The sequence below is a fragment of the Elgaria multicarinata genome, chromosome 4 (genome assembly GCF_023053635.1).
Source record: "Elgaria multicarinata webbii isolate HBS135686 ecotype San Diego chromosome 4, rElgMul1.1.pri, whole genome shotgun sequence".
Taxonomy (NCBI): domain Eukaryota; kingdom Metazoa; phylum Chordata; class Lepidosauria; order Squamata; family Anguidae; genus Elgaria; species Elgaria multicarinata.
This window is the reverse complement of record NC_086174.1, coordinates 89,927,373-89,952,608: the sequence shown is the minus strand read 5'-3', so window position 1 is coordinate 89,952,608 and position 25,236 is coordinate 89,927,373. Positions and strand designations below refer to the sequence as shown.

Here is a 25,236-nt window from a genome sequence, read left to right as displayed (position 1 = left end):
ATGCCTAGGTAGTTTAACTTATGTATTCATTAAGGATCAGATAACAATTACTTCTCTCAAAGCGAATTAAATATTATTTAAAAAGAATGCATGTCGATTTGCTAGGCTACTATTACAACATCAGCAGTACCCTCTTCGCAGTTTGCCCTGTCACATAAATAAGTAGGAATGAATAAATCATATGCATCTCATTAGTATACAAGGGAACCTATATTTGTTCCAAATTTCTTGATTACCCAAATAATGATGCAGCCCTCCAAATGTAGCTCTTGGCCTAGATCTGCTGAACATCCCTTGTCCACATGATGGTTGTCCACATTTTTTCATAACCATCCAGAAAGCTTTGACTATTGGACTGTATAAAATTATAATAAATAAATAAATAAATAAATAAATAAATAAGTAGCAGAACTTACGCTTCAGCTTCAATACTCTGGTCAGGGGCAACATAGTTGGCTGGGATGTAGCCTTGTCGTTTCTGTCCAGGCTTGGTAAAACCATTCTCCACAAGCCGTTTCGCAATCCACCAACTCCCTTGAGAGGTGTCCAGCACTTCAAGTTTATCTCCAGTTCGGAAGCTCAGGTCTTCCTCCGTACGGGCTTGGAAATCAAACAGGGCCACAAATTTGCGAGTCTGCTCCGATGGAGGAAGAGGAGGCAGGTCTTTTTCTTTGGTTCTGCCCAGTACAGTTTTGCTGCAATCTCCTACAGAGGAGTGGCGAACCTGGGAATCTTTTTCTATCACAGAAGTGTTGCAGATCGTTTGGCCAGGCTTATCTCCTGACCCACAGTCACACGCTTCAAAAAGCCAAGGTATGTAGGGTTCTAGGCAAGCACAACTCTTCCGACAGCAGTTCCCCATGCTGCTCCCTCCTCCTTTGTGGCTTGTATTCCTTCAGCCTCCTTTGCCTAACCTTAAGCATTCATAAATACTTTAAACATAGTTTTTTCATTAAGTGTCATTTTAACATTTCAAAATCCCAATTTTTTTAGGGTACAAAAAGCAAAAACAACCACACGCCTGTCTTCTTCTCTCCCACCCACCTTCTAAAGTCTTCACCAAGAGTTTCCTCCTTGCCTTCCAGCACCACGCTCAGGATTGAAATCTGAGCACTGACATGCAACTGTTCGTTTCAGGGGAATTTTTCACTTCCTCTTCTGATCAGAGAGTAAGACCTAAACCACTCTGTCAGGGGCCAAAAAAATCTAGAAGCAAAGAAACAGGTAAACAGAAACCTTCCACCATAATCTTCCTACCTTTCCCCCTCCTTCGCATTCCGTTTATTCTCTTCAAATGTACTCCTAGAGCAGTGAGACTCTGCAAGCTTTGTAAGTCCTGGTAATAAATAACTAACCTGACTGCCCTGTTGTTTTAATAAGCTGAAATGTGGACAAACTTTTTTTTTTTTTTTTTGCATTTACTTCCTGGTTTGCCTTTTCTCCTCTCTCTCTCTCTCTCTCTCTCTCACACACACACACACATGAATCCTCCCCACTTGAGGACCTTCCCAGATGAACATTTTATTACAAAACAAATGTGCACTTATTGTTAGAGCATCATCAGACACAAGTTTTATGGCACGCTCATGACTGGTCACTCACGGATCATTTTAATGCTGCTGCAACCTTCCCACATGTCTTCTGCTCCTTCTGTCGTTTTCCCCACTTCAAAATACCCCACCCCGAAAATCCAACTCTGGTTGTAATGCTAATTATTAATTTGCAATATTTCCTGCACCATAAAAATGGTCACTGAATGGGCCACATGGTCATTGCTTGCTTCCTTTTCTTCCTCGTGTGAAGAAAGAAGAAGCTACTCGCCCCTGTTGTGGGACAGAATCAGGAGGCAAAGCGATGGTAGGGAAACACGTCCCCCACCCACCCCGTACCCTGTCTAATGACCCTTTTAGTCACTATTTTCAAAGAATCAAAAAAGTCTTCCTTCATTAGGCTCTTGTAAAAGAAATGTCATTCTCTCTGCAATAAAACGACAATATTTCCTCATAGGCAAAATAATTATTTCCACTGTCACCCTAGCTAATACTGACACTTCGGGTGTCAGTATTATTTTGTTGTTGTTATTATCGCGGACAATTAGTGGTGAATGGTGTCCATTGATCCACATCTGTCTATGGAATGGCCCTTCTCTTTCGACAGCCTTAAAAAGGTTTTAAATTGTAATTTGTTCTTAGGCTGGCTGAAGACATTTTGCTGCCAGTGGTGAAGTTCCACATCACACACCAGGTCAAAGTATATAGTACCTAAAGCCAGTCAAATTGTTTTGGTGCCTGAGGCAAAAAAAATCCTGCACGCAGCATCTGCTCCCTCACCCCACCTTGCTGGCAGTAAAAAACAAAAACGAAAACAAACCAATATACATTAAATAACTAGCAATACCAAAACCTGCTGCCTGAGGAGTCCACCTCAGTTTGCCTAATGGTAGAGCCGGCCCTATTTCTGAAATTTAGAGGCAATGACTTTCCCATACCATTCCACATAGCCTCAACACAACACAGAGTCAAACTAGCTGGTGGCCTCCAATCATGTAAAACATACCCAAGCCCATCCTTCTATCAGAAAACAGACATGCAGGTAAGGAGTGCACAACCTTTCCCATACTCAAGGTATGTTCTTGAAGCCTCTTTCTCTCTCCAGCTAAGTACAGTCCGAGGTGCAGGAAGGCTCTGCATTCAGGTCATGTTTTTATATTCTTCAGCTAATTCTATCCTTAAGAACCAAGTGTAATTTGCTGACTTGGGTTAATGAAACAGTCGTCAGGTAGCAAACCTGAAGGAAACAGGGAAGCAGTTCTCCTGGTCTATCTGCATTTCAAACATAACGAATTACCACAGCAGAGCTATGTGCTCGATAGCAATTTAGACACATTTTTCGCAGAGACATTCTCATTGTATCTGCATTCAGCATCTCGCCCCACTCCTTTTCCGAAGAAGTAGAGTCGTTGCCACAGCAATGGGGAACCTCTAACATTCTGGATAAGTCTCAGTTCAGGATGGCCAGCTCAGTGTTGTGTCTTTCATGTCTAAAATCATTTAGGGCTTTAGAGGTAAGAATCTTGAATTGAGTCAGAAATAGCAATCAATGAAGATGAGAGCGGATCAGAATACTCTGCTCTGGCATCCAGGGCCAATGAAAGTTTCTGGAAGCTTTTCACATGCCTATGCAAAATAGTCCAGTCCAAAGCATGAACGACAACAGCAGATGGGATATCAGCAAAACTGGTTTTAAAAAGCAATCCCGCTTCCCCCAAGCTGTAATTGTGCAGTTTAAGGGGGAATGCGACTCCATCAAAGGCATGCTGTACACTTACCCCTAGATCAGCCTTCTATAACCTAGTGCCTTGTACTGGACTGCAACTCAGAAATGATGGACATTGCACTCCAACACTTTTGGAAGGCAACAGGTTGGGAAAGGCTGCCCTAGATGGATCAGTGCCCCTGACCAACAGTAATTTCATCTGGATTATGTTTCCTACATACACTATCCATTCCCAAACAATACGTCACCTGCTAAGCTCTATCTCTTCATCTACACAGCCCAGCAGATGGGCTGGGGTACTTTTTTCTTTTTAAAAAAATCTTCTTGGGGTACATAAGAACAATGCTGGATCAGACCAGGGATCCATCTAGTCCAGCATGCTGTTCACATAGTGGCCAGCCAGCTCCCCACAGGAAACCCACAGGCAACAGCGCCTTCCCACTCATGTTCCCTAGCAACTGGTGTACATATGTAGGTATACTACCTCTGATATTGGAGGTAGTATACATTCATCAGGACTAATAGCATTGATAGCCTTCTTCTTCAGCTTTCTGTACACACAGAGGACCACCCAAGCAGCCCCCGATGTGTGACAAAATGCTGCAAATGAACCTCATCTTAAATAAAATACTATATTGATGCAGAACATTCAGAGACTGTAACTCAAAGCTGTCAACTGTAAGTCCAGCAGGGGGCTTTTCAAAGGCCATTGTGGCCTCCTTCACAACTCTACACAAATTGTTGGACCATCTTCAGTGATAAGAATACAAAATAATGTCTCACTTTAGGAAAGGGGTTGGTTTACCAACAAATACATAATAATATAGAGGCTGCTTAAGTTAAACTGCTACTTAACTTAGCAGCGCAAATGTCAAGAACTGCCAGTATTTACAGTTAACAGGAAATGGTGTAGGGTGGGTAATGGCCTTAGGTTAGTGGAAAAGAAGACTTAGGGTGAAATCCTATGTTTGCTGGGGGAATGCTGGTAGCTGCAGGACTTCTTCTGTCTAAATATGCATCGGATTGCACTTTCAGATGACAAGGAAATGTAAATTGGCAGGATAAATGAGGTGCAGGTGTTTTGCCAAGGAATGTTGCAGTTTTAGAAGTAGCGTCTAATAATATTATATAGAGAATGGAGACTTATGAGTTGCAATTAGATCATGGGTGTTCACACCTTGAGGGGGAGACAAGAGCTAACAATTGAGGTTATTTTGCTAGTGCTGGAACGATTGGCCCTCCAACTCATTGGATACCCCTGGTATAACAATGCTGTGTTCATATTTATATGTAAACTTTCACCACTTGACTTCCATTCTTAGCCAGGACAGGTAGGTTCACCTCCATCTGTTGTAACTGACTGCTACTCTTAACAGGAAGTGTCTGTCATGATTGTACTGAAATTTATAAACTCTTAAAGCTCCATCAGACAAGCATTTTATTGCATGTTCTTTACTGGGCACTCACAGACGTCGTCTGCCTCCCACCCATTCTAGCCTTCTTTTTTGAGACGGAACTTGCCTCTATCTCCTATTGTGTGCAGAAGAAGCAGAGCAATCAAAATAGTCCACTGAGTGAGCCGTGTACACATTGTTTACTTCCTCTTTCCTCTTCCTTGAGAATGAGGAAGTAATGAGGGACAAACACGCAGACAGAGAAGTGACGGTAAGGAAACACATTTTCCCCATCTGATGACACTCTTACTGCTCCAGTTGTTCAACAGTCTTTCTGCCTGTTAGCATTTTATATAAACCAACTTTTGGAAATTATAGCATTTTAAACTTGCTTTAAATGCACAGCTTGTGGTCTACTGGTATACATCTTCTTAAAAATAACATTTTCCCTGATAAAGACCTGCCGTTACCTCTAATTCCATTAAATCCTATTCCATTTAATTTAGTATCAGCTTAGGTCTTGTTTACTTATACAAAGTAATTGTAATGATTAAACACAGCTGTAAAACATGCTTTTCTTGGCTAAGCAAAGGATAATAATTCCATAAACAAATTAGAAGTTAGTTTAATGCAGGAGGAACTTTGACAGCAATATTATTTTACGTTTTCGCTTTAAAAAAATTTTTTACTGGGTAATTAAATCACAGCTGTAATAAAGCTGGAACATTTGTGTTTCAGGAATATATAATACTTATTATTTACACATTAATTGGCACCTTACTTTACAATGGTGTTTTGGAAGGTATTAACAAAATGGCTTCCTATGCTATATGGTAGAAATAACCATTACTTCCTGAAATATCCTTGTACACATAGTTTAAGGATCCATTAACATCAAGCTTATTGATACATCAGTTTCCCAGAGGACCTTTTCTTCTGTCACCCCTGGATTATGGAATGGCCTGCTGAAGGAGATTTGTAATACTAACTCTCTCTGTGATTTTAAGGCAGCTTTGAAGACTAGCCTTTTCCGGCAGGCCTACCTAGATTAATGTAAAGTCAAGAATTTTAAAAATGTTTTGATTCATGTACTAATGTTGTTTCCCGCCTCGATCAAAGGGAGAGGCGGGTAATAAATAAATAAATAAATATATTATTATTATTATTATTATTATTATTATTATTATTATTATTCAAAACACCTACTCACATTTACAAAAATGAATTATAACCTGTGCTACAAATCATGTAACTCAATGTACTTGTGCATCAAAACCAAATCAATTTGCCTGAATCAAAGTATTTCGTTTTAAGCCAAAACCATATCAATTTGCCTACGTATCTTTCCAATGTCTAGTTAAGAATGAATCCCAGTAGAAAGGAACTGGATCTTGGCAGGATATTGAGATAAGACATGCACAGAGAGACTGGGGAATAGCTAGGAAATTCTAGAAGTGAAATGACTTGGAAAGTATTTAGACAGCCATATGCATAAGGTCAGAATCCAGCTATTGCACATGGACTGAGGCTAGAGCTAGAAGCATTAATAGGCAGGCCAAGTCAGAAGCAACACATGGGATGAGTAGCTAGAGCTATGCTGGAACCTGGAAGGCCAATACAATTGTTCTACCTTTGCTCATTGCAGCACTGAGTTTCAGGCATTTCCTAACACCTTGTTAAGTTTTTCCCAGATATGATGACTTGTAACAAATATTTGCCTCAAAAGTCTTTGCAAAAGTCCTACCTTGCCAATATTCATGGTAAAGGAGATATTGATCTTACATGTCTTTTCTATAACTCTCATAAACAAACAAATGAAATATTTAGGGTGCAGTCCTATGGGTTGCACCCTTGTTGCATGGGAGCTTCGGAGGCTTCTAAGTAACCAATGCCCTGCTGGGCTGACAAGAGCGTAGGAGGAGCAACAGAGGCATTTTTCACTTCTCTGTCCTCCTTTGTTGTTGTTTTTCTTAGAGACGTAACCTGGCCTCTCCTGTCTCCTCCACTCCCATGACAACACTCCCTCTCCAAGGTCCTGCAACCTCATAATACAGGAGTTGTGGTACTTTTTGCTTTCTGTGGCAGCTGTGAAGGGGCAAGGGAGGGATTGGAGTCTGGAGTTCCCTTTCAAGGTGGCAGCAGTGTCTATGGCCTTGAAGGGCATGGGCTCTGAAGAATCCTATGGTCTTTGGGATGCTCTCCAGGGACAGTAGGATTGCTCTCCCCATAATATATTTCCAGATTAAGATTGAATTGGTTTAATTCAAGATGAAGCATTTTTGCTCACGATATGATCTTTGACTGAACTTTTTGCTGAGCTCTGAGCTTGCTATTCTTAAGTAACATGAGAAAAGGAAAGTAGAACCGTTTCCCCATATAAATTCAGGGAAAATGTGCTTTATGTACAAAAGAAGGACATCTGTTTATGTGTAGTATTATCCATATGCTCTGCCTATGATGCAGGTAAGTGAAATATGACATGAAATATTGTGAGAAGTAAATAGAACTGAAAAATACCTCAGATTTAAAATAGCAAACAATACATGTGAAAAACAAGCAGATGGTATCCTGTTTTGGGATCATAAGGAAATGCATAGCTCAGCAAAGCTGACAAAGTTATAAATATATCATTCCAAATCAGAGCTGGAAATCTTGGGAAATGTTATGAGCTGAATTCCATTCTTTGTGAAACAAATGTAAGTAGCACATAAGAATACATATAAATATAAGACGCAAAACAGAAGAACTTTAAGAAAGAATATTGGTCTTCACCTAGTTTCTCTACACTCCTTTTTCCTTAAGGTCAGAAATGTTATTTGGGTAAGATAAAGCTTTGTTCTCTTTAAGAAGTGCATGTTTCTGAAACTTGACCTAAAATTAAACTAAAGAAGCTCTTTGAAATGTTTTACTTGTAACCAGTGATATTCCTACAACTGTCAGTGATATTCCTGAATAACTGAGGAATTGTCCCTAGATCACCACAGGAGTAGGTGAACGTCATGTCGCGTGGTAGGGAGGACCTCAGTATTATTCCCGAATAAACGGCTGATGTAGATTAGGCCTTATAGTCTACAGTAGCAGAAGGAAAGGTTGCCGCACTACTCTTAAAAAAAAAAAAAAGAGGAAGGGGGAAGATTAGTATGCTGACACTAGACATTGTATAAAATATAAAGCCAGAGAAATGAACTCCCCCTGAAATCAAAGAGACTCTGTAGCCTTAGTGTGGTTTGCAGCATTAGTTCCCAATGGAAAAATTACGGTAACATGCTCTATTTTTAAAAAAAGTTGCACCAGCTAAGTGCCTGTAGTAGCATGGTTTGTGACTATATGGTACCCATCCTAAGCACTTATCTGCTTTAATGTTCAATCATGTGGCTGGGCTGTTAGCTTTTAGTTTTCTGTGTGCCAGAAAGAAAAACTATTTTATTATACAAGGAAATATTCTGGCCTGTTTTTTTACTGCAGGAATTTCCCAGAACATTTATTTGATTACTTCACTGTTGTTATCTGGGGTGTTATTTTAACTTTTGACTATATCGATTCCCTCCCTTGCAAAGCTTGTTTAATGTAGTGGCTAAGATTGTGAATTGTGTAGGGTTGTATAGGCTAATAAATCCCCAGTTTAGAACTCAACTGAAGGGCAAACTAAGAGGGGCGTAACTCTTCCCCCCCCCTGCTCAATCTGGATTGCTCCCTCAGCTACCAAAACTGCTAATAGCGACAGAAAAATGGGAAAGCTTAAAAGGTGTTGCCTGCAATTTTTCCCCTCCAGTCCTGGCATCATGATAGAACAAATTCTGGAACCTTGTTGCCAGCACCTCTTAATTTCCCCTGAATAATACATCAGAGCTCACAGGCATTCTGGGGAAAAGACGGAGGATGTCTACAGCCTTGGCCAGCCCTTCACAGCAAACCTACTGCCCTAGTAAAATGTAAGGAAAGAAACAAAGAGGAGTCCCTGCCGTACCACAGCCTGGTAAGCTTATCAATTTGGGGGGAAGACACTGGGGGGGAACAGGAGTCCCTCCATAATACATCTTGCCCCATAGGCACTCACCCTATCTCCCTCCATGGTTAATAATAACTCAGCAGGATTTGGATCAGGGCTGCAGCTGCTTTTCCAAAGTGAAACAGTAAAGTTCCACAAAGGAGGCAGGGCAAATGTTCAGAGCCAGGTACACTCCGGAATACCCGTTGTTAAGTTCAAAAGGTAAGGAAGGGCTGCTTATGACCTTTCCAGATCCTTCTGGCTGATCGCTGTGGGGAACAAGAAAATGGCCAGGGGGTCTGAAGGCAGCTAGTACACCCACAGGGTTCTGCACAACTAAAGTCTCTGGAATTCTGTAACTCCATAATTCACCAGTGTGGTGTAGTGGCTAAAGTGTTGGACTGGGAGTTGGGAGATCCAGGTTCTAGTATCCACTCAGCCATGGAAGCACACTGGGTGACTTTGGGCCAGACTCTCAGCCCAACCTATGTCACAGGTGAGGATAAAATGGAGAGGAGGATTATGTACTCTTTATTTATTTATTTATTTATTTATTTATTACATTTTTATACCGCCCAATAGCCGAAGCTCTCTGGGCGGTTCACAAAAATTAAAACCATAATAAAACAACCAACAGGTTAAAAGCACAAACACAAAATACAGTATAAAAAGCACAACCAGGATAAAACCACACAGCAAAATTGATATAAGATTAAAATACAGAGTTAAAACAGTAAAATTTAAATTTAAGTTAAAATTAAGTGTTAAAATACTGAGTGAATAAAAAGGTCTTCAGCTGGTGACGAGTACAGTGTAGGCGCCAGGCGGACCTCTCTGGGGAGCTCATTCCACAACCGGGGTGCCACAGCGGAGAAAGCCCTCCTCCTAGTAGCCACCTGCCTCACTTCCTTTGGCAGGGGCTCACGGAGAAGGGCCCCTGCAGATGATCTTAAGGTCCGGCCAGGTACATATGGGAGGAGACGTTTCTTAAGGCACCTACTCTGCCTTAAGTTCCTTAGAGGCAAAAAGGCAGGATATAAATGCAATCAATTAACTGATCAATGGCTATGTACAGAAGACCTTAAACCATGGCAAATAAGGCAAAAAGCCTTATTCACCATGGTTAAAGCTGTGGTTTAAGGTGTCTTCTGAACAGGGCCAATCTCTTGACTCATCTTTCCATGAATTAAAGTGACAAGACTCAAATCAGTCTGCAAATGAGCCTCACCTTAAATATGCAATAAGCATATTTCACCTGTTCAGGGATGGGGAAGGTGTCTTTGAGAATACACTCTGAACAACCACCCCATGTTCCAGCAACACTCTGGCGTTGGACTCTGACTTTGGGCTGATCAACTGGTCCTTCATGACAGACGTGACCCCTACCAACTTACCTAGGGCCCGCCTGGCCAGGGCTAGGTAGTGCATTTGGGGAAAGGCGGGGAGGGGAAGAGAGAGAGAAGGATGACTTTGGTGCCCCTCGGTCCACGCGGGACGACGCCGGCACCGTGCCGGCAGAAGCACGCGAGGGAAGAGACGGAGAGGCGGGCTGAAGAGCAAGATAGCTGTAAGCCACGGGGCACCAACAGCTGGCAGCTGGCGGAGTAGAACCAGCTACCGCAGGAAGTCGCCGCCACACGCTCAGCCCAGCAGCAGCAGCTTCTCTGGCGGAGAAGGGAAAGCAAGGCGCCGCCGCCGCCGCCGCCATGGCCCGGTGTTTCTCTCTGGCCGACTGCGAAGTGGTCGGCTTCGACCTGGACCACACGCTGTGTCGCTACAACCTGGTGGAGAGCGCCCGGGTGAGCGGCCAAGCTGGCAGGAAGGGCGGCAGGCTGGTGCCTTTGCACTCGCGGCCCCGCTGGCTGCAGCAGCGCAGTTGGGAAGCGGCAACGTGGAGGGAGGGAGTTTCCGCAGCGGCCGTCCGGCTTTGCCAGCTCCGCAAAGCGACTCCTGGGGCTGCCTGGGCGGCTCTTCCCCGGAAGGGAGCGGGGGGGGGAGAGGGAAATGGCGTGTGGGGCCCATGAACAGGTCGCCGCCTAAGCCTCGCGCGGGGTCACTGCCGGCTAAAAGTGGCGCTCTGACGTCTGCATGCGGCTAAAACAAGCCTAGCAGGCGGCGTCGGACGGGGACGGGGCGGTGGGGTGTGAAGGAAGCGGAAAGAGGCGGCGGGCGTTTGGGGCCGGCCTAAGCAGCCTTTCTAGCGGGCCTGCCGGTTAGAGCTAGAAGTCCTACCCCAAGTTCCTAGGCTGTGTTCCTGCGGAAAGACAGTCGCCAGGGAATTGGACGCAGCGAGGTTGAACTCCCAAATAAACGTGTCTCTGTGTTGTGGGGTTGTAATCCTATATACACTCAGATCGGAGGGAGAAACTCCCATGGAACTCAATGGGGCTTATTTCTGAGTTGGCTGAGTTCGGACGGTTGTTTCCCATTCTGTTCCTATTCCCCCCCTCCCCCCGTTAATTAGCATGTCGGAACTCAGCCGAGTGCTTGTGCTGCTAGATGCACATGTTTCCTCAAAATTAAGTCCCACTATTTTCAATGGATACTTACAAGTTAATATACACTCGTTAATATGCACTGCAACCTTTGCGGTACAGGAGGGTTATTATCGCTCTCCGGCCTACCCGGTTTGAGAATTTATATTTTTGTATTTTCAAGTTTTCTGTATTTAAGAAAAATGAACACCAACCGTTTGGTTTATATTGGGTGGGGAGGACAGCTTAAGGCTGCTTACAAACAAATTGAAATATGTTTTTAAAAATAATACACAAACACGTTTTTCTTTTGCTGGGAAAAAAAACATTTTATTTTCAAACCAAGTTAGTTCACAAACTTGAAGGCAAACAGTTGTTTACCCTTTGATCCCTCCCCCCCCCCTTCCTATAGCAGGGGTAGGCAGCTTGTGGCTGTCAAGTGTTGTCAGCATAGCACTGGTGAAGGATGATGGGAGTTGTAGGGAAAACATCTGGAGGGCTAGAATTTTCCCACTCCTGAACTGGATCCACTAGGAGTCTTTGTGCAAGCCTCATTGCAGTGAGTAATAGAGATTCAGAAGCATATGATGAAAATCAGTTTGGGCAAGATACTGGTTTTTACTCATAGTCCAGGCACAATAATGCTAAGCAGCCATTACATGATAAGATCTAGTATTTATATAACCAGAATAAAATCTCACCTTCAGCTGTTGATCCTAGTGGTGTACTTCCTTTACGCCAATTTAACTGACATGGCTTCCCACTAAGAGCTCATCTACACCAAGCAGGATATTCCACTATGAAAGCGGTATATAAAAGGCAGGAGCCATACTACTGCTTTATAGTGGTACTGAAGTGCACTGACAACTGTTGGGACCCATGACACATCTACACCAAGCAGGATATAACACCATGAAAGTGGTATGAAAGGTATATGGTATGCGTCAATGGGCCCCAACAGTTGTCAGTGCACTTCAATACCGCTTTAAAGCAGTAGTGTGGCTCCTGCCTAAGAGTTCTAGGACCTGGGGTTTGAAGATTGGGCGGAAGATTTCCCTTTAGATACCTTCATTTGCCTCCCCCTCTTCCAAATTATAGTTCGTAAGGTTCCCTGCGGTAAAAGAATAATTCTTAAACCATTGGGCAGTTTCCCACTGTGATGATGTTGTACTAGTGAAAATTAGGTTCTGGACTATGCACAAACACAAGAATCCAGTTCAAGTTACATTTGCACAAGCGGCTGCACATGATGCGAGATGCTTGCACAAAACGTGAAATCAGTTGTGCAAGCATAACGGGCAACTGCTTGCACAGCGGAAAGATCCAGCAGAGCTCTGCTAGCGCTATCTGAGATTGCAGAATTACACCATCGGATACTGCCCAAAGGTTGCACTTGAACTCTGGGGCATACTCCTGAGCAGGCATGCATAGGATTATCTGTAGGACTGCAGCCTGTTCAGGTTACAGTCCATGTGGGAGTAAGTATCATTTTAGTCAACTGAGCTAATATCCTAGAAGACATGTATAAGATTGCACTGATAGAGTCTCCATGTGCCATGCTTACTGAACAGAACAGGATTGTATGCAAGGATGGGACAAGAGATTGCATGATTCTTGTTCATATACAAGTAGAAATATGTATTGAAAATATTTATGTGCCACCATTTTATCTGAGACAGGTCTCCAGGGTCCATGCCCTCCAAACATTTACAGTAAATGCTGTGGACAGTAGGTGCCAGTGGGCATTCCTTCAATTGCCCCCATCTGGTTTGTACACTTCAACTAGTGTTATAATCACATGTACAAAAGTAACTATGATTTTAGCCATATCAAATCCTTGAGGCATGGAAAGGAGACATTTCTGAACATTTTGGTAAAGAATCTAACAAGTATTCATGTTCTAAAGAAATAAATTATCTAAAATATTGTCATTTTTATATTTTTATATTTTTCTGCTGCTAATAACCTCAAGTGTGAGGTTACAGAGTCTTGGAGTGTCTCAGTATACTTAATTTTATGTAGTGTTATATCCATCTCTCTCTCTCTCTCTCTAAATTTGCAGCTTATATACGAAAGCTTTGCTCAGTACATGGTAAAAGAAAAAGGTTATGATAAAGAACTGCTGAATGTAGCTCCTGAAAGCTGGGATTTTTGGTAAGTGATTCTGTTTAAAACTAGTAAGTTTGTCCATTAATCACACATAGTGGTGGTGGGGTTCTTCTGACTGGATGGACAGTGCTCAACCTGTTCTGGATGAGATTGCACTCCCCTTGAAGGTGCAGGTTCATAGCTTGGGGGTTCTCCTAGATCCATCCCTGTCACTTGAGGCTCAGCTGGCCTCAGTGGCTTGGAGTGCCTTCTACCAGCTTCAGCTGATGGCCCAGCTATGTCCTTATCTGGACAGGGATAACCTGGGTTCAGTAATCTATGCACTAGTAATCCCCAAGAAAGATTAGTGCAATGGACTCTACGTGGGGCTTTCCCTTGAAGACTGTTCAGAAGCTGCAGCTTGTGCAAAATGCGACAGCCAGATTAATGTCTGGGATGAGAAGGTCTGAGCACATACCTTTCTATTAAATTATTAATGGTTGGCATAACATTGGATCTTTCATCCTTATCATTGGGCTGGGTGGCTGTATTTTTTTCTCCAGCCATTTCCTGCCTAAGAACAAACACACAAGCCTCATTCCAGCCTTTTATAGCTCTGCAGCCTTTCTAGCTCCTGGCTTGGCCATAAGTCTTACAACAACCCCATTTATTCAGTTGTGTTGATTGGAAGGTATGGGTGGCTTAGTGAGGGGTCTCCTGCTGCTCCAGGATACAGGATGTGCTGAACTTCCAGTTCTTATGCAGATTGCATCCATCCCCCCATACTTTGAATACCACTTCTTCCCTAAAAGAGCTATCCTATGGACCCTGCGTGAGTGTCTCATGGACCATAGGGTGGCTCAGAAAACCCCTTCCAAGGTTAGAAATGGTGCTCTGACCCTGGACCCTAAATAAATAAATAAATAAAGGGGAATTGGTGATCCAGTTCCGTCCCCTTGTAGGCAGCATTGCGAGAACTGCATCAGTTGCCTCTCCAAGGTTGGAAAATTGACCTTGGAGAGGGGGAAAGGGGCATCCTGCTGGGCAGGGAAGGGAGGAGACTAGAGAGACCAGGACACGATTTATCCTGGGCCTCCTCCAGCTACCTCCCCTCCTCCTCCAAATTGCCTTCACTAGACAGGCTGAAAGGGAAACTATAGGAGATCAGAGGACAGGAAGACAAAGATGACCTCCTATCCAGCACGGCATAGAAATCTTGGAAGCCTCTGAGTTGATGGGTGGGTGTGTTCTGAGCTTTGAGGATTGTATCCTAAGTGCAATTAAGTTTTCAGTCTTTACCATACTTCATATCACTTGTGTATATTTTGAATGCAAGGGTCTTCATTATATACCTCTTTTCTCCCCTCCCCGTTGGTGAAACCAAATACATGTAGCTGTAAAGGCTTGGTTCTGGATATGGAAGATGGGAATTTCCTTAAACTTGCAGAGGATGGAACTGTTTTAAGGTAACACTTAGATTTCTCATAAAGATTTTACACTTCAGTCCCTAGAATTTGTGAATTGTCTGGCAATTTTCTTTTTTCAAGTCACAATCATATTCACCGCATTCTATACTCTGGATATGTGTATACCCAGAACCTGGTTGTAATAATTCTAAATAGGAATTACTTCTAGTAGATCCTCCTAGAATCCTAAACTCTATTCAAGTTGGTGGATTTGCAATATAATGCCTTGAAAGGCTTGGGTTCTGCTTTTTCCCCACTCACAAGAAGCAACTAGGGAAGTTGTGGCCTCTCCCACACTAGAGGCATTCAAGAGGCAGCTGGACAACCATCTGTCAGGGATGCTTTAGGGTGGATCCCTGCATTGAGCAGGGGGTTGGATTTGATGGCCTTGTAGGCCCCTTCCAACTCTACTATTCTATGATTCTATGAGTATTGTAATTGTGGGGAGGGAAAATGAAGGAAAGTTCATAATGTTGTATAAAATTGATGTCTTTAATTCTTGGCTCATGCATGTGTCAAACAGGGCAAGTCATGGTACAAAACATATGACCTCTGAAGAGATTCTGGAGATGTATGGAAGGAGGGAATGGAGACACTTCAAGACAATGAGTGGAATGGTTTCCCGTTCAGGTATTAGATATATATATATCGAATGTTGCTTGGACTTCACTGACTGACTTGGGGCCAAATTAGACATGACAGGGAGATCATTGATGAGATTCCCTTGCATCTTTAACCCCCTTCACATGATATTCCATATGAAGGGATCCCATGCGATTAAGGGATAGCAGGGTAGTGCTGCTGCCCCTGACTCAACATTATGCCCACTCACCAGCTCCTTCCTTTGAGCTCCCCACTTTGAGACAGCAGGGTCTTGCTATTTACTGTTTTACTCTGTACAGCACCATGTACATAGATGGTGCTATATAAATAAATAAATAAATAAATAATAATAATGATAATAATGAAAGGGGAGCCAGCTATATTCATTGACACTCTTCCACTGGGGTACATGAGAGGGGAAGTAAACCAAGCTGGGGAGAGGGGAACTTGTCACAGAAATAATATTTGGGAAAGAATTTAACAGCTCCCCCCACAATAACACCCTGATCCAAACTGACCCACAATAGCTGCTTTTAACTAAAGTGATGGGGGCCGGGGGGGCAAGAAGGGTGTTAGAGAGGCAATGAGGGATTTTGCACCTCATGTCTAGTTTGGTCTTCACTGACAGTGGCGTCAAAATCTAAACACTGGAATTCTTACATTTCTCTTCCCAGTGAGGGGATTAAGAATGCACCTCAAAAATTTTAAGCTTACTCCCACATTAGCTACAAGGCTAAAATTAGGAAAACGCATAGTATAATGCATTCTGGATTACATGAAGATTTCTTCAATATGTTAGGCTCAGAGTACAGGCTATTCAGAAAGCTGGAGCTTTATTCATACACAATGTAGCACACTCTGAAGTTTACGAGTGCCTGAAGTCGAGACTGTTTCAACTCCCTAGAAATGTGAGGCAGGAAGCGTACTACCCAAAATGCCATCCCCCAACCTGAGATTTAATATGTACAGAGAACAAGACATGCTAATTACTTGGAAAGTGGCTTTTTACATCTAACAGTCAAAACATCAAACATGAAATTTATTTCATAATAGAGGCCAACATTCCAACATGGAGTAAGGCAAGGCAGACAATGATTTGGGTGGACAAACTTCCAATAGCAACTAGAAGGAGCTTCCAGAAGGGCAAGCTTGGTGTACATGTGTGAACAATGCATATGTATAATATATCTTCTTTTCTAAATTAAAGTGTCACACCTTCATGTTCCTTAAACAACCCTAATCACACTTAATTGAAAGTAAATCCCACTGAATTTGCTTTCAAATAAGTATATTTAGGAGTAAATGCTTAATGCTGCCATCTAAGCAAATTTACTTGGTTGTAAGGTCTGTGGAAATGAGACTTCTTTCTCATATGTACTTAGTTTGGATGAGGTTGTAATGATGATGCACTGTTTCTGTGCATCTGATCTCCATAAACTGTCTACTTCAGGTCTGTGCTGTACATGGGGCCATCGGGTGTCAGATGGGGCTTCCAGCACCACTGTTGCCCTATTTATTAAAAAAAAAAGTTTTTTAAAAATGGGGTTTCGGGAACTAGACTGCTCCTGTATCTTGTACAATAGCTTGATCTGTCGAAATTTATTTGTCATATTTTTAAATTGTTTATTTATTTTACAAGTATTCAATCATACAGATAATAATAAATCATTCATATTCCATTTTACAAATAAAAAAGGTCAGATATAAAATGCATTCATAATATCCCTAATAAGGAATGTGGATTAGCACTCTTGCACTTTATTAGACTAGAACATGATTTATTTATTTATTTTTAAAAAGGTCCATTGTTCAACAAAAGAATAATTTAACTGTCTGCATCCCTTTTTTTAATTTTATTTTTTTTTATTTTTAAAAATTAACTACATAATATTGAAACATTGAATACATAATATCTTATCTAAATACATAATCAAAATTAACATAGAAGTGCACCCCTCACCTCAGGATCTCATTCCTGATTCCAGAATCTCATACTTTCTTCTGCTGGTGGTTTCCCACTTCCTTTAGAAAACACAAATATTAGGAACTGTTTCCAAATTCCTTCAAAATCATTTGATTTAGCTATACCTCTTCTCCATTTAATATTACTTGTCAATTTATCATTAATAGCTATATCCCATACTTGAATTTTTACCATTTGTAAAATTTGTAAAAAAAAATACAAATTTTTACTATATCCCATATTTTTAATCAACCATTCATTTGACATCGGGGCTCGTGCTTTTTTCCAATTACAGGATATTGTTTACCGAGCTGCTGATAGCAAATATTGAACCATTTCCACGTTGTTAGCTAAGACCAGATCTTTAACATATCCAAACAGTAATACTAGTGGCTGTTGCGGTAGTCTATAACCCGTGATCAAATCAACTTCTCCTATTATTTCTTGCCAGAACTTCTGAATTTTAGGACAGGACCAAGAGATATGAAGTAGGTTTGCATTCTGACTTTTACATCTCCAGCAGAGATTATTTACAGTGCTGTAAATATGACTGAGGTGTGCTGGGGTTAAGTACCATCTAAATAATAATTTGTAAAAATTTATGATTAATACTGGTTATGTAACATGCAACATTTCACCACAGCCATTCCCAGTATCAATTGGATTATCAAAACCAGTCTCCTTGTTACATCTTGCTTGATAAGCATTAACTGAAGTATCCATATCCTTGATCAGTTTGTAAATTCTGCTTAATATGTGTTTAGAATGATCTTCAAATATTATTTTTTCAATTTCTGTGGTCTCTCTTATTGGGCCATGTTTGGAGTTAAAGTCTATATAACATTCCTGTATATATAACATCTGTCATATTTTTATTCTGCCATCAACGTGGTCCTGATAGCTACGCTGAGGGTCACCTAGTGAGCTTCATGGCTCTTCCCAGTCTAAGTAACATTTTAGCTGCTGTACTACACTGACTTTCTAAATCAACACGCAAAACTTCTCACATCATGAATGTTAGATGGGTTTATAATGGAACAAGTTCAGCAGAGGGCAATGAGATTGGGGGAAAAAGTTCTATGAGAGCAGTTGAAAGAACTGGATCTGTAGAAAAGAAGCCAGGAGAAAAGAAGGGGGTATGATAATACTCTTCACACATCTGAAGAGCTGTTACACAGAAGAGGGCAAAGACTTGTTAGAGCAGGACTAAATCTAATGGGTTAAAGTTACAGGAGGGTAGATTTTGGTTGAACATTAAGAGACACTTCTTGATGCTAAAAGCAGTGCAACAATGGAACCAATCACCCAGAGAGTTGTGGGGGGGGGATCTCCCTCAAAGGAGGTTTGTTCTAGCTCTGGATTTCCTTCACTAAGTAGAGGGTTGGGCTAGATGGACCACAAGATACCCTCCAGCTCTGTGATTCTATGACATGGTAATTTCTGCAGATCAATTTACTGTTAAAGATGTAAAAGCAAAAACTGGTAGAAAAGAAAAAGCAACAGACAATCCTGCAGGGCTCTGGTCACCAGTTGTTGTTTTTTGGGTGGGGGGAATAAAAATAAACAGCTTTCCAAATGTGAAATAAGAACTTGTAAAAAATCATGCTTTCCCCAAAGTTGATGAAATCAGTGGTTTCCGAACAAAATATGTAACATGGCATTCCAATTCTTTTCTTTTTTTGCAGCTAAATATTATGCCTATGACAATTACTTTGATCTGCCAGGGTCACTTCTCTGTGCACGGATTGTGGATGGTTTAAACAAAGTAAGTGTTAACATGCTTTATAGCCCAATAAAAAAAGATTGTTGTTAACAGACAATCTTTCTTGAGTTTCTGCTGCTTCTGCTCCTCACCCTGATCTTGTGTTATGTAATAGCTTGCATAAGAATTATGTTGGAAAATGATTTTTATTTCTGGAGTGGACTTTATATACCTGTTGTACATCAACAAAAATGTTGTGCCGTGGTAATCATAGGAGAGTCACTGTTGTAGAATTTATACATTTCACTTGCGAACTCAGTAGATGTCCAAGTGGTAGTCTTAGGTCAGGGGGTCCCTAATGTGTCACATGCAGGTCCCCAAAATGGTATCTGCAGTCACCTGAAAATATGTTTTATTTATTATTTTATCGTTTTCCCATTTTTAAAAAATATACATACACAGATTTGTATGAAATGCATTAAAATTTCTAGCAATTATACATGGGCTGCAACAAAAGTGAACCAAATATCCAAATAAGTATCCATTTGAAGGTGACAGCTATATACCACCCTTCCAAATATTGAAACTGTTGTAAAGTCCTCAATCCATTGCGTTATAGAAGGTGCATGTTTATCCTTCCAATGTTGCAATATTAGTCCTTTAGCTATCAAAAGGGTGCAGAGAATCCATTTACACTGACCATTTGCTAATTTCCATTAAGTATGTAAATAATTTTTTAAAAGCATGTACATCAGTGAATGACTGTTCCAGTACAAAGGTTTTCTGTGCCATAACTTCCAAAAAGAAGGAACTGCTGGACATTGCCAAAATGTGTGTTTAAAAGAAGCATTAGCTGAATTTCACTGCCAGCAAATAGCTGATTTAGACCATCCCTTATTAAAGATACCTTGCGGTGTCCAATAGACATGAAGCAAACATTTTTGCTGATTAAAATGCAGCCTAAGATCCATATAGGTAACAGATCGATGCCCACTTTTGTGATGCTGCCCACAAACAGTATCTTAAATCCCCAAATGTGCCCCCGAGTCCAAAAAGGTTGGGGACCCCAAACTTAGGGTCTTGGACATGATGTTTCTTTAAAATGCGTATTAGCAGCTCCAGGATGGTTTTCCAATGATCAAGACTACAGAAGACTAAAAGTGGGAGCTTGACCCTCTTCTCCCCTGCTTTTGTCCTAGCAAAAATCTTGCTGTGCTTGCTGCAGTCCTGATAATGATCACTCTCCTTCCCCCACAATGACTGCTGCTTTCATTTTTGGAAGGAAAAAGAAAGGCATAGATATTAAATGCAAAGATGCATTTAAGATCATGCCTTGTCTGGCTCTGGGCTGATGTCAGTGGGCATACACTGTTGGGCTCGGACTTAACATTGTTCATATCATCTAGAACCTCTCATCTAGAACTTCTGTATCCATGTGTAGTGAGTGAACTCTGTCCATGGTACACCTCTTTTGTGAGGCAGGCGGACATTCCAGATTTCAGCTGGTTAATTTCTAGACGAGATTGATTGAAATCTATTGTGCCAGCAGAATGTTGTATACGGAGGCCCCTTCTCCTCCTGCCCTGTCCCACCCAACCCCTATTACAAACTACACCCAGATAGGGAGTAGTGTGAACTGGCACTTTGATGCCGTCTTTCTGCCTGTCTTCTACATCCAAACCTTTTACATCCAAATCTGTGACAGCCCACATATAAATGAATCTCCTGATAGTAGAGCCTGTTCTGAAAGCTGTACAGATTGGGCAGGCAAATTGCTTTTCGTTATCTGCTTTGTATGTTGTGGTTCCTTTCCTTTCTTTTTATGGGGGGAGGGGAGGGGGCAGAAGCAAACTGAAAGAACCTCCCTCACCCCTCTGGTGCAAATACCCTTGAACATTTGAGAGGGAAAAGTGAGTCTGGGAAGTGGAAGCAATGCCGGCTCCAGGCTTTGGGGGGCCCTTGGGCTAGACAGAGTCTCGTATGGTGCGGAGCAGTAAAGCAGCAGTTTCTGCAGCTGAAACTCTCCCCACGGCCTAAGTTTGATCCCAGAAGAAGCTGGTTTCAGGCAGCCGGCTCTGGTCGACTCAGCCTTCCGTCCTCCCGAGGTCGGTAAAATGAGTACCCAGTTAGCTGGGGGAAAGGTAATCATGGCCGGGGAAGGCAACGGCAAACCACCCCGCTATAAGGCCTGCCAAGAAAACGTCAGCGAAAGCTGGCGTCCCTCCAAGAGTCAGTAATGACTCAGTGCTTGCACGAGAGGTTCCTTTCCTTCCTGGGCTAGACACTGTGGGGCTCTGCTTCCCTCAGTGAGTCTACCTTCTTACCAGCATTGTCAACAACTGTTGCTGCTCCTTCTCTTCCTCATCATTGCCACCACCTGCTTTCTTGCCAGGCAGTGAGCAAATTGGCAGAGGCATCTCCTGCTCCTCTTTCCTTTACATCACCACCAGCATTACCTGGGCCAGAGCAAGACAAGGGTGGCCAAGCAGGTTGCGATGGTCCAGGGGGCTCTTTTGTGTAAGCCCCTGGCTGGTGGGTGGGCCCTGGCCAGCTGCCTGGCCGTGCCGACCCTTGACATTGGCTCTGCATGGAAAGGGAGGTTCCGTCACTGCTTTGGGCTGCGGGGTGGGGTGGGTGTGACATTCCAGCCTGATGTTTGGGGCAAATGAGGACGGAGATGCATTTTGACAGAAAGCTTCCAATTTTGTAAAACCACCTCTGTGTTTAAAAGAGCTTTTGTAGTTTGTTAGATAGGCGTGCAAATTTTGCCACCTCTGTAAGCCCAAACTAAAAAAACAAAACTCTGATTAAAAAAAAAAAAATTGGGCACGTCGCTAAGGAGAACATTTACCAGAACAACTCAACTGCAAACAGACAGATTTGTTCAGATGAAAAGCAAAAACTGAAGCACTTGCATGCCCCAGCGATGTCGGTGATTAATCTGTTTTGTAAATAACATCGGCCTGCCAGTTTAGTTACCAATTTTGTGCTAAAATGTTTAGGGTTTTTTTTTCACGCATAGCAGCAAAATCAGTGATGTAGAATGATCCGTATGTTTCAGTATCTCAGGATCAGTTATTAGGTTTTTCTTCGTGGTAGGCTGTTAATTAATAGGGAAACAATACCTCAGCTGAATCCTCGCTGCTGTCTGCTGTTCTGGCTCCAGGTTTCTCCAGGGCCTTGGGCAAGACACCCTCAGTGCAACCCCTCCATTAGTGAGTCTACCTTCTCCCCACCATTGTCACCAGTGCCTATTGCTCCTTATCCTCCTTCTCATCATCGCGTGATGGGTAGAGAGCCACTGAGCAAGAAGGCAGTTGCAGCTACGGCTCCTCCTCCTTCTCACCACTACCACCATTATCTGAGCCAGAGTGAGAAGCAGGTGAGCAAACAGGTGCAGTGGTGAAGAGGAGGAGCATGCCCTCAACAGGTGCCCAACCCTGCCTGTCTGAATCCCTATCTATTCCCCTTTCTCAGACCTTGTCTACACACACAGCAGAGTGAGGTGTGTACTATTTCAGACTGCAGATGGGGGAAATTGCATTTTTGAAGCTCACCCACATAACAAGCTCCCTGCAAGTAGAAAACCAGCAGGCTGGTTTTCTCTGATTTGCTAGTTTTCTATTTGCAGGGAGGTTTTGGGTATTTTTTTTTTAACATTCAAACATGGTACACTGCACCGGCAGTCTGGAATGGAACAGTCTATTCTTCTACCTCATTCTTCCACATGTATGACCCAGCCTCAACTGTTTATCCTATGTGTTAAGAGCAAACTCATTCTGTAAAGCAGTACATTCTCCATGAAAGGTTTCAGCAGGCCTGGAAGAACTGCAAGGGATTGGAGGGAAATACTCCCAAACGTCTTCGTGATGGCTAAGGACAAGAAATGCTGACAGATTGGGATGTGAATGGGGAGGAATGGAACAAAATATCCTGGAAAAGGGTATGGCTGGCTGGCTGCATCTTGAACAGGAGCACTCCACATGGCAACATTTTGTTGTAGATCCCACTTCTGATCATTGTTTTATGAAATTTGCTGTGCTTTGTCTTCTAACATTTCAAGCCACTTATATCTAAGAAGCTAATGGGGTTTCTTTTTATGCTTCTAGCACAGTCCTAGGCAAAAGTATGACTTCTGGAGGGATATGGTCGCAGCCATACAGCATAATTATAAAACTTCAGCTTTTAAAGGTGAGTGGATGACATATATTGGCTACATTTTTTAAATGCTAGTATTTATGCATCTGTCACAACATAGCTGATACTTCATGGCAGGCAGAAGATTGAACCTTGGCAAGTACATTAAAAAATGAAAATATCCTTATGTTAACTGTGACCATTGTATTGGTTTCTGAATTTGCAATAATGACTGAAAATTCTACAGGGGATGAAAGTTGTTTGAGTTATTGATGTGTAATTAAGGCTACAATCCTATGCACACTTTAAGTCCCATTGAACGCCAGACTGACTTCTCACATGTATAGGATTGCACTTTATAGGATTCCATGTAGAGGTAAAGTTAGGGTTAGAACATGAGAACATAAGAGGAGCATTGCTGGATCAAACCAAGAGTCCATCTAGTCCAGTATTCAGTTTACACTGTGGCCAACCAGCTGCCCACAGGAAACCCACAGGAAGGACATGAGTGCACCAGCCCACTCCCACCCATGATCCCCAGCAGCTGATGTACATTACCTTATTGCCTCTGATACTGGAATTTGTTGAATCATCTTTTAAAGCCATCCAAAGTGGTAGCCCTCACTAGACCTTTTAGCTGGAATACTACTTGGTAAAAAAATCGCTGAAAAAATATGTTTGGCACCATATTTGGGATTCTCAGTGCTGTATTTGTCTGAAATGTACATAAGGATGCTTACCTTTTCCCTTGCCTGCTGCTTTTTCACATTTGACTGGCAGTTTTGGAGGCAGACTGAGAAAACCTCCAGTTCTTCTTCGTGGTTTCTGTGCATCACTCATATGGGCTCTGCACTTGCATGGAACCATGTTTTGGGAAATGTCTAAAGCTGAGGAATGCTGTTTTGGCAGGAATCCCTCCCCCACCATCTCACTGTGCATGTCCTGACTGGTTCCCGCCCATCTCCTCAGTGCTGCTTTTTCTCATTTGACTGAAAAAAACAGTTTTAGAGGCAGGCTGAGAAAACCTACAGTATCTGAGGTAGTAAGACCATGTACACCAGTTGCTGGGGAGCATGGTTGGGAGGGTGCTGTTGCACCATGTCCTGTTTTATTGTTCCCTGGTCGACAGCTGGTTGGCCACTGTGGACAGAATGCTAGACTAGATGAACCTTGGTCTGATCCAGCATGGCTCTCCTTATCTTCTAACAGGAGCTGGGGTGGGAGCAGGCAGCAATGAATGCTGATCGACAGGGAACGGTTGAACATCTGTCCATTTTTTCTTCCTTGCAAATGTCCACCTCCTGCCCTTACTTGACATGTTGAAGGGTGGATGTTCCTGTGAAGGTCTGCTTCCAGCCTAAGTTCTATCTAGAGTTTAGCTGACTGCACAGCAATGCAGGTAACCACAAAGAACAACACAACTAAAGGTTATTGTTTTTTGTAATGCCTGCTTGTGGTCTGAGAGAGGTGTGTTCAAGAGTGCCCTTCAACATTGCAAGGGATCCCACAATTCTCAGATCTCACACCCTCTAGTGTCATTGATGTGGAGTGGAAGTGAGGAGTCTGAACTCAAGGTGACACCACAAACGGTTGCAACATGTATGCGTTATGGATTGATGTGTGTGCAATTTTTTTCCAGAGGAATGATGATGCCCATGGGAGCTGTCGCATAAGACAACAATCCCAACCCTTCGTGTGAGCTCCACACAGGGAGAGGGGATACCCCCAGCCTAGGCTATTTCTATTTATTACATACATATTTACACTGACCTTCAGAAATTCCCAGGGTACAATACAATGTTCAAATGCAATAAAACCATATTCAGATCTTGGCCCTAAAGTATCAGATAGTGCTAATGTGGAATGATACTGTATCTGCAGTTCTATGCAGAAAGCTATTCACATGCTTGTACACGAGGGCCTGCCTCTCTTTAGCCAGGCCCTCACTTTCTTTTTGCAGTTCTCAAAAAGAGGATGGACTCAAAAACTTAGCCCACATGCAGATGGGGAACTGGTACCAGCGGAGGCTCTGACTGTGGTGAGGCTGTGAATCCATTCTGGGTTTCAGTCACTGCTAAAGGAGCTACCCAAGGTGCAGAATGTAATTTGAGAATAGGGTTCAGCACCTTGGATATCTCCTTTGGA

General features: G+C 42.4%; 2 protein-coding genes across 3 annotated transcripts in view; one reads left to right on the top strand and one right to left on the bottom strand.

Moving 5' to 3' along the window:
* The window catches only part of FRK (fyn related Src family tyrosine kinase), a 40,858-nt gene extending 39,537 nt beyond the window's left edge, over positions 1–1,321 (bottom strand). Inside the window, exon 1 of one of the 2 annotated variants that reach the window (XM_063125742.1) lies at positions 1,258–1,321. Coding sequence is in view for 1 of the 2 variants with exons in the window: in XM_063125741.1 (XP_062981811.1) it covers positions 417–862 (446 nt within the window). In the remaining variant the exon portion in view is untranslated. Of the gene's footprint in view, positions 1–416; positions 1,027–1,257 lie in introns of those variants that run through there. The other variant, XM_063125741.1, reaches the window with a different exon arrangement.
* An 8,990-nt stretch (positions 1,322–10,311) lies between these two features.
* NT5DC1 (5'-nucleotidase domain containing 1) overlaps positions 10,312–25,236 on the top strand; it is a 124,782-nt gene continuing 109,857 nt past the window's right edge. The window contains exons 1-6 of the mRNA XM_063124760.1: positions 10,312–10,457; positions 13,195–13,286; positions 14,615–14,686; positions 15,210–15,316; positions 18,938–19,017; positions 23,064–23,145. Of these exons, the coding sequence (XP_062980830.1) occupies positions 10,365–10,457; positions 13,195–13,286; positions 14,615–14,686; positions 15,210–15,316; positions 18,938–19,017; positions 23,064–23,145 (526 nt within the window). The 5' untranslated portion in view covers positions 10,312–10,364. The remainder of the gene's footprint in view (positions 10,458–13,194; positions 13,287–14,614; positions 14,687–15,209; positions 15,317–18,937; positions 19,018–23,063; positions 23,146–25,236) is intronic.